The sequence below is a fragment of the Salvia splendens genome, chromosome 12 (genome assembly GCF_004379255.2).
Source record: "Salvia splendens isolate huo1 chromosome 12, SspV2, whole genome shotgun sequence".
NCBI classification, from domain to species: Eukaryota; Viridiplantae; Streptophyta; class Magnoliopsida; order Lamiales; family Lamiaceae; genus Salvia; species Salvia splendens.
Window position 1 is genome coordinate 32,475,024 of NC_056043.1, and position 9,432 is coordinate 32,484,455.

General features: G+C 36.6%; 2 protein-coding genes across 2 annotated transcripts; both read right to left on the minus strand.

The window, feature by feature from the left end:
* Positions 1 to 364: 364 nt before the first annotated feature.
* On the minus strand, positions 365 to 3,669 carry LOC121759296 (pinin-like). Its single transcript, XM_042154830.1, has 8 exons — positions 3,589 to 3,669; positions 3,263 to 3,472; positions 3,055 to 3,168; positions 2,657 to 2,728; positions 2,032 to 2,115; positions 1,782 to 1,882; positions 1,409 to 1,493; positions 365 to 1,005 (listed from the first exon to the last, which is right to left on the minus strand). Exons 1-8 carry the CDS (start codon positions 3,667 to 3,669, stop codon positions 619 to 621), a joined length of 1,134 nt encoding a protein of 377 aa, XP_042010764.1. The 3' UTR covers positions 365 to 618.
* Positions 3,670 to 4,300: 631 nt separating this feature from the next.
* Positions 4,301 to 8,613, minus strand: LOC121759359. Its single transcript, XM_042154915.1, has 5 exons — positions 7,682 to 8,613; positions 6,843 to 7,606; positions 6,680 to 6,769; positions 4,792 to 5,556; positions 4,301 to 4,704 (listed from the first exon to the last, which is right to left on the minus strand). The coding sequence occupies exons 1-5, from the start codon at positions 7,764 to 7,766 to the stop codon at positions 4,585 to 4,587; spliced, it is 1,824 nt and encodes a 607-aa protein (XP_042010849.1). The 5' UTR covers positions 7,767 to 8,613; the 3' UTR covers positions 4,301 to 4,584.
* Between the last annotated feature and the right edge of the window lie 819 nt (positions 8,614 to 9,432).

Here is a 9,432-nt window from a genome sequence, read left to right on the forward strand (position 1 = left end):
AAATGGAGTATATAAAAGTTTTACTTTAGAAATGAATGGTCTTGAGACAGGTTAAAAATAAAATTGTATCAATCGAGTACATATTATAATAATTTAGAGTCATAATAAATATTTTTTACTTTCTTAATATGATTCAAACAATTTTAGAAGCATTTTAATATGATTTGCATTTACTTGAATTATAAGACAATATGATAGTAACTACAATGTCATAGTTAGATCACGGAGAATAAGAAACATTTCAACTAAATGGATTATAATTCATTTCAAGTCATTTGGAAATGCAAATACGAGTAGTAATTCATCAAAGTTCTGCATCTTCGGTATGTGACAAAAAATATTTGGAAACCAATACAGTGATTTATGACCAAACAATATGTTCCAATTTGCAAGTGCAAATACCAATGCAATTTATAGAAAACTCTAATGCAGAGAATGAAATCTAGAAATTTAGTACAATTACCTTTTAATTCTAAGTTTCATGGATGAAGCAATGTAGATAAAGAAACTGGATCCTAAGCACCAGATTATATCTGACCTAACATCGTAACAACATAAAACACCGAAGGCAAAATACGAAAACAAAATGAAAGCAAGCAGAAATTTTGGCGAGGATACCTACTCTTCCTTCTTTTCTACAGGCGGACTATTACCTGTGTCTAGTTTCTCCGTTTCATCAGCCCTTCGTCCATTATCATCGACACCCAGCACATCATCCATCAAATCATCCTCGGCAACATTTATATCTTCCACATCATCTTCATCTTCGTTATTACTTTGGCCAGGAATTATTCTAATCTTGGGACCAGGCTCGAGCTGATGGGTCTCCAGCTCTTTGTCCATTGTCTCCTGTAAGTTTGCCATAGTGTTATTCGGTCTTCTACCTTTCCTCCTGTTTTGCCACCTTTCCAGTTCATTGTCCACATTTGCAAGATGCTGCTCCAAAATCTGTTTCTGATATTGCGACAGTTCCTCTCTCCTAACAGATTTCCACTCTTGAAACATCTGAGACAAGGTACAGTAGAAATAAATGGTTCTTATGAATTTTTCATATACTTGACCACATATTGTTCATCAAGAAAGTTTGTATGTACTTCTACATAAAAGTAATAGAGTGTTTGAGGGCGAGCTTATATGCTTTTGAGAACAACGTATAACTTGTCAGTGCTTATAGCAACATTTTAGTGTTTGGCAACCATTTTTAAAAAATACTAACCAAATGAAGTTATTAGGAGGGCTGCGTTTTTCAAACATTACTTTAAAATAAGTCATAACGCATAGGCATTCAAAAAAAAGCTTCCACAAACACGCTCTAGATCCAGTTTGAAGACTAATAGGGAAAGAGCTGCGTTTTTCAGTTAAACATGATTCTAGTTTAGCTGCATGGAGCAAGGTGAGATGAACTTACCTTTTCCTTCTGCTGCTCAGCTGAAGTTGCATCTTGATCCAGAGGTTTGGAAAACGAGTAATAGATGGGAGGTTCAGCCTTAGTCCTGAAAGATTCACAAGCACAAGAAATAGACAAGAAACGTCAGAAACATATTAAAATGAAATTATGTGGGATGAACAAAAATCCAAAACAGAAATTTGGGTCATTTTGGGTCATTAAGCTGCACATAAACGAACACTTATCTTGAACTTGATGTCAATAAAATTGTGAATATGGACACTTTTGGACCGAAAATAGAAATAACCTGCACAATAGTAACAGTAAAGCATGTTAGAATTTTATGATTCTTAAAGCAAAATAAGCAACCAAGATTCATTCGGAAATAATATACCTTATGAAATTTCCAAGTTTTTTGTGGTGCTCACTCCACCGAAGAAACAGCAATTCCATATTCTTTTCCTGTGCTTTTGCAGCTATACGAGCTCTTAGAATCTGATAGAACAGGGAAAAGTGTGAAATGACAATAATCAGAAGTTGATCTCATGGAATGCAGCTGTTCAGTGGAGAACATAAGCCTTCATAGTATAAATAGCATACAGTGTCTGCACACAGATGGTCTAAGTAATATGTGAGTAACATACCAAATCTCTCTTCCGTTTTTCAGCAATCTGTTCACGCTCTTGTAGCCTGAGTTTTTCACTCTCTTCACGTGCGCGTTGCTCAGCCTACAAAAGAATATGAATTCTTAGTCAAATTTACGAGGAATAATATCTGGTTTCCAATACAAGCACATGCGTCTTATTTGAAGTTTTATGCAATTCTCAACAAGGATAGTGAACAAAGAAAAGAAAAAAAAAACTCCTAATGTAGTATAGTCTGTAGAGGTGAAATAAATATCTGCAAGGTAGGTACCAGATGCTTCTTTCTTTATTTTCTTCAATTAACAGACATTCTTCAATACACAAAAAAATAATACAGTAACCTACTAAAAAGTGGTAGTAGGTTAACACATTTCATAATCCCTTTCCTTTCCCATGTAAAAGTGTTTGCTCACATTTGATTGGTAATAAACAAATACATCCAAGTCCAAGTGGTGCTTACAACTCAAGGGATCATTAGTGTCTTATCACTGTGTTAATTATATAAGAAAATATCCAATCTAAGCTAGTAACTATGTAAACCTCATGCACCCTAGTAATCTTACAATTATTTGCATGAAAGCAGACATAAAGCAAAAGGCAAAGGCAACAGTAACATCCATCTCACCCTTTTCAGAGAATCAGATCTCCTCATGTATGCCTCCGTGCCTGATCGTTGCACGTCCTCTTTCCTGAACCTCTGAAGGGGCATCAAACAATAGAATATTACAATTCAGGTATTAGTTACGTTAGCATCCTAATTAATTTTTGAAGAACGATGACAGAATACAGAGAATACAAACAAAGGCATCTATGGCTGTCATACTACGAAAAAAGATATTGCATCAACACTGTTGGTAGATCAAAACCAAATAACAAACTCTGGACTATATAAAAACTCCAGAGCAATACAACCAGAGAAGAGCAGAACAGAACTATGAGCAAGTAAAAACATGGAACACGTGCAACTCTTCAAGTAAACATGAAACGAAACATTACCGAGAGTAAGAAACAGAACCACCATACCTCTAACGTGCCAAGAAGCTGGCCAAGCATCCTCTTATTCCTACTCACCAGACTAGGGTCCTCATCCTTGGGCAACACCCTCGGCACGTGCTCAGCAGGAGGGATTTCAAAGTCCTAAACCATCACACCCAAGTGAACACCTTGGAAATTAACTACACACAACTAAGACTAGTTAAATCCACAAATTCAAACAAAAAAGTAGTACTACTAGTTCTAATATACCATTTTCGACGGAAACATTTAGCCGATTGTGAAACAGCGAAGGAAAGATAAATGGACAGCGACAGAGAGAGGTTGAGAAATTTACAGACCGAACAAAGCCACGCTGACGGCTGCCATTGGGGGCAAAATTGCGTGGTCCGGCACTCGTTAATCCACCGCGGCGGATGCCCCTGGGATCTCGTAGCCGCTCCGTGATCTGTCGCGCCGAGGAAAATTAGGTTTTCGCGCGAAGATTTTGATCAAAGGAGAAGTTGTTAGATTTTTGTGAGCAGGTGTATCGATAGAGTCGTATATGTGAATACAAAGATGTACCTCCCGCTGTTGGCGGCGGAGTTCGTCGATCTCTTTCCGAAGCTCTGCCTCTGTCTTCTCGGCCATCACCGTGCTTGCCATCGTGTGTGGTGTGTGTGTGTGAGAGAGAGAGAGAGAGAGACTGCAAAACAGTAAAACCCTCACAAACCAGCCTCAATGTGGAATTCTTATCTCTATTTAATTATTACTACTATTATTAATATTAATATCAGCAATAATTATTATTAATATAAATATAATAAATACCTTCAATTTGTTGTTAATATTATAAGAAGATGTCAACGATGAATAGAGAACAATATGGTTAGAAGGAGATCGATCTATCTAGCAAAGGACAAACCCAAAAACGATATCCAAGAAAGCTTCATCAAAAGACTCTAGCCTCAAAGAAACTTATGGCGAGAGCCTCAATATAAGAATGGTGCCTCAAAATATTTCTCATTCGATTTGGTGTACATTACGAACATTGATACATGATCATACACATTTATATTATAATCTAACTCTCGTAAATAATTGTGGCTAAAACGCGTGTCAGGTCAAATGAGAAGGAGAGAGTAATTTATCAGTTCTTGTTGATTAATTGTGATTATATTATCATAAATAGTAGCAGCTCAATTAAAATAGTAGTATCATATATAGTTGGAATTTTTTTCATTGGTGTAAAAAGATTGAATGATACGAAAAAGAAGGGAGGAAAAGAAAAGTAGTATTGAGTAAATTCTTGCTTTTCTTTGCATTTCTGATTAGATAAAAGAAAACATAAACTGTTCTAGTCATGGAAAAATAAAAGGAACCCAAAACTGTCAAGACTCAGACTTTTGCGCTATGCAATGTCTTGCGAGTAACTTGATAAAAATCTACTCTATTACTATTCTCTTTACTCAAATCTCAGAACCCAAAGGGAAGACGATCATTGGAGGCGATCGTAAGTAAGGATCATCGATGACCTCTTCATCTAAACAAAAAACTATGGCAAAAATAGCATATCCGGAATCAAGGTTTACGTATATCATCTGATGAGCTCATTTCATCGATACCCTCAAGTTGCGAGTCAAAATGAGTCAGGAGCTGTACAATCTGCAGTATTCGAGGGGATGGGTTTGAATTGATGTACTGCAGCAAGAACACACTTGTTTTTAGTAAGTAAAACCTAAGAAGATCACAGGATTTAACATTTATAAAACTGAATTCCAAAATTACCTTAGTCAAATCCCTGTAGTAAGCAGTGATTTCTTCTACAGTAAGACCTCCCTCGTCGTTATTTTCCTCCCAGCCCAAAGAACGAAGGAAAGCAGCCTCTTCCTCCTCAGGAAGGATAAGGTTCAAGCTAGGATGCTTCTTACCATTGCTCACACACTTTTGTACATCAGAAGCATCACCATTGCTGATTGAACCAGGTTTCACCTCAGACAAAAGGTCTACATTTGGGCCTAAACTCAATGGCAATTCCACGGGCTGACTCGTGGCAGGCATGACATCCATTTCAGCATTCTTATCAGAAAATGATGGTGACATGGATGAGCCAGTGTCCAAGTCAGAAGAGGCATTTTCAGTAGCTGAATCAGCAGGTGCAGGGTTCACCATAGATTTCTTTCTCACTAGATTAAAAAAATCATTTCGACTTCGAGCTTGAGAGGTAGGCCGCTTCTCTAGTGAAGTTAATGCAGGCTTACGGTCAGGAACTGCATTGTTAGGGGGGACCTTGGTTACTGAAGAGCCAGAAACAGACGGAGAAGGAGCAACAGAGCTACCACTTGTTGGGCTCAAGTTGTCCTTTACAACAGGGCTGACACCATTCTTTTCCCGGGCTGGCTTAAGAACTTGGAGCTTTCCAACATTAGATGCTTTTGAAAAATCACCCTTCACTGGTCCACCACGAGGAGACTGATTTACAGGAAGTGGTGAGGAGATGGAATGCTGCTGACTACCCACTTTGCTCTTCGGTTTGTCAGAAAAATTCAGCACCTAGAGCCACATTTAGATAAAAATGAGTAGCATATTCGCAATGAAGTATTAGATAGTCTTATATAAACTTTGAACAACACATTATGGGCAGTTAAATACATGCAGATTGGTTTAAGATCCTTCTTGCAATCAATCCATCAAAATAAATGATGGATTAGAAGCAATCTTATCACTCAAAGTAAACACCCCCTAAAGTGTACCACAACATGTGTAGAAAGCATGACACAGCAAGGCCTCACAAAGTGCAGACACCAGAAAACAAAAATGTATTTCATTCAAATGTGCTGAAGATCTTACCAGTGAGGCAGTGACACTCAACTTACAATTCTATATAATAATCATTGATTTTATCTACTTGAGAGGCAAGATGGTTAAACTAAATCATAAAATTACAATCTAGTCCATCAGTTCAGTCATTCATACTTCTAGGATACTCTGTTCCACCCTCAAATGTCATAATGCAAGACCTCTACATCTGTTTCCTTCAACATCCACATAGTCATTAAAGCGAATCCCAAAAGTTGATCACGTTTAGACAATTATAGCCCGACAAAGCATTTTTTCTACTTAAGAGGTATCAATAACAAAAAGATATTACAACATAAAAGATTTAGTGACTGATTCTGTAATCTTAATGATTGAAGAACTTAATGAATGAAAGGATGAGTATGGTATTAATTCTTCCAATTTCACAGAATCTAAAAACCAACTCTATTAAAATCCATACAAAAATTTAAACAGCCAAGACATCTGCTAGAAACAAAATAATATTTTCCTAATTTCTCCTCAAGAAACAAAAGGTCAAAAAACATGTGCATTAGCAACTTGGATCTTAGATAGAGTAAACTTCATCATTATGAAATCAAGAATGTTGGCACAACTGCCTATACAAAGTAATGTTAATGAATATAATTTGAAATGTCCAGTTCCATGTTAAGTGTGAACTGTGAACTCTGGATTTATCTAAAAGACTAATACTATGGTTTGATAAGCCAATTATAAAATGCTTCCTAAATGCTGATTCTCAACTTTCACAAGCTATTCAAAACTAGGGACAGATATTGAAAACTAGGAATCAAGTATAACAACATAACATACAAAGAAAGGATGATTAAAGTCTCACCAAAGCTTTTGGCATTGAGGGAGTCACTGGAATTAATTGCCTAGATTGTTTGATTGCCAGCTCCTCTAGTCTCTGAGCTCCAACAGATAACTGAAACATGAATACCGGGCATAAGCACACTGTAAAGGATATCTGATTTAATGAAGGGTGACAGGGGACCTGCCTGTGGGGCAGTCTGGGCACGACTAGGACCCTGAGCCACGGCTTCTGCCATATTGAGACTAGTGGTTGAAACTAAAGATGTGGAACTTGATGTAGTGGCTTGGAGCACAGATGATGAGACTGTTCCATTGCCTTCAACTAACACAGGAACCTCCGCCAAAGCTGATGTCCATTTTTCCCCACCTAAAGAAGCTGAGGTAGCAATAGGTAAGCTCTGAATAGCAGTACTTAAGCCAGGAGATGGCACTCTTCCAATATCCGACACGACTGCTCTTTCATCTACTCCCAGTGATGGAAAATCTCTCTCAAAAGCAGCTTTGCTCACCCCAACAACAGGGCTGCCCTTAGTAGGCAAACCGTTCGATATCTTTACACTGGCACCGCCTGAGTCAGCACCAACTTTCTTCGGCCATGCATCTCCATGCTTCCCAGAAATCATGGACTGAGAACGTCTTAAACCATCCCTCTCAAATTTACCTAATGAAGGGTCTACCAGTGGATCTGAAACTTTCCGATGCTGGCGCCCACCCAAAAATGAATTGTCATGATCACGATAATCATATGTGCCCTTCTCCCAGTCCCTGTCACGCTGGTTCCTCCCAAAACTATTGTGTGATCTAAAATTACCTAAACTGTTGCTACTAGAACTCTGTCGGAAATATGAAGAAAAAGTAGTTCTTTCAGAACTAAAAGATCGTCCTAGATCATGACCATTACCATTGAAAGAGGACTTATTCCTAGCAGCCCTTGATGCTAGGTGATCATCTACAACCCGAAAAAAAATTCAGAAAAACGCCACAAACATCAGATAGTATGATACAATAACATAAAAAAACCTACCTGAATGAGAGATGGAGCTTCCAGAAGTCGAGTTTCCAGTATTTTTCAGCCATTCAGGTACTAACGATGGCTCACTTCTTTCCATAACTAAACATTATCACATAAAAATAAAAAATAGAAACAAATTCAACTGTTCTCCTCAGATTAATAACCACATGCCGCGTCCCAAATGCTCAATTATATCAGTGTCCTCACTACAACCAAAGATAAAATTTACTAGCTTAATGAGAGTTGAAACTAATTTCCACACCACATCTATACACTAGGCCATCAATTCTCACACCAGCACCCTAATTTCATCCCTTAGCAACTTGTTATCCGTGACACCAGCAACCGAATTACACAATCAGCTGAATTTCTCCAAGAAAAACTGACAATCACACGATATAAATTGTGAAATTTTCCTATACAGCAACCCCAGGAGTTCCAATTCAATTACCAGAACCTCAACTCACACAATCCAAAATTCCGAATTTCACTAAGCAATTCACTGTCGATATCGCGAGCTTCTCAACGCCTCAATGTTCAAGAAGAACAACGCATAAGCAACATAATCCAATCAAAACCACCCCACTCGAAAAACAGAACAATTCCTCAAACAGAACCCCAGGGAATAGCATAATAATTTCAAACCCCCACCATCAAATCCAGTAACGAAATCCTAAATCCATAGGGTTTCATCACTCCACTAACACCCAAAAATATCCCCAAAATAATCAAATTAAATACTGTCCGTAGCTATCAATGACTAAATAAATAGAGTGAACCCCAATTTCTATGATTGAAATCAACGAACCGCGAATTTGCTGGGGGTGTGTGTGAATTGTGTTGTGAGTGAGGAGATTTTGTGTGTGTTTTTGGAGAGGGGAGAATAGAGATAGAGAATTTGTATGTATATGCGCCAGTATTTGCAGGAAGTTTTTGTATGTGTGTGCGTGTTGGTGTGAAGGAGAGTCTGTTTTATAGCCCTATTTTACTTCAATATTTTATTTTTATGCCATATCTACGCAGCGGTAAATTCTTTAATTTCTTTATATTATCAGAGTTTTCTCAGAATATTGTAATTATGTATTTATTTCATATATTAAGTATAAACTGAACAGTATTTTTTTATTAATATATATAGCCGGCAAATTTGTTAAGCAGTAGGGGTAGTATTTTCTACAACTAACATATTATATTGTGATTATTTATTTCAATCTATGTAGGGACAAATTCGTTATTTTCTACTACTAAAGATAAAGCGGTGGTCGGGTAATGAGTCGTCAACCAACTGTAAGCAATGTGATCGAGATCAAAATGTATGTTAGAATATGGACATGATCAACTGAGTATATTATCTTTTAAAGAAGTCGATCATTATTGAGTTGTGTGAAAAGAAACTTATCCTCGATTGTAGTATGCAATAACATGAAATTTATAGATTAAATAAATTTTTGAAGAATGATATGCTAATCTTCTAGAAGAAATTCATCTAGTATATTAACTTTACAAAAATAATTCCACACAAATTGAAAATAGTAAAAAAATTGTAAATTCTAAAATTGCTTGATTAGTCATGTACTTTATCAATAAATTTAATAATTGAATTACAGTGATTTTTCTAATAATTAAAGCATTTTTTTCTCAAAATTAAAATTATAATCCATCTTCTACAGATCAAACCTAATAATAAGTTACTTATTAATTAATTAATTAATAATAATAATAATAACAATACTATACGCATGTCAATCAAATAATTAGAAAAA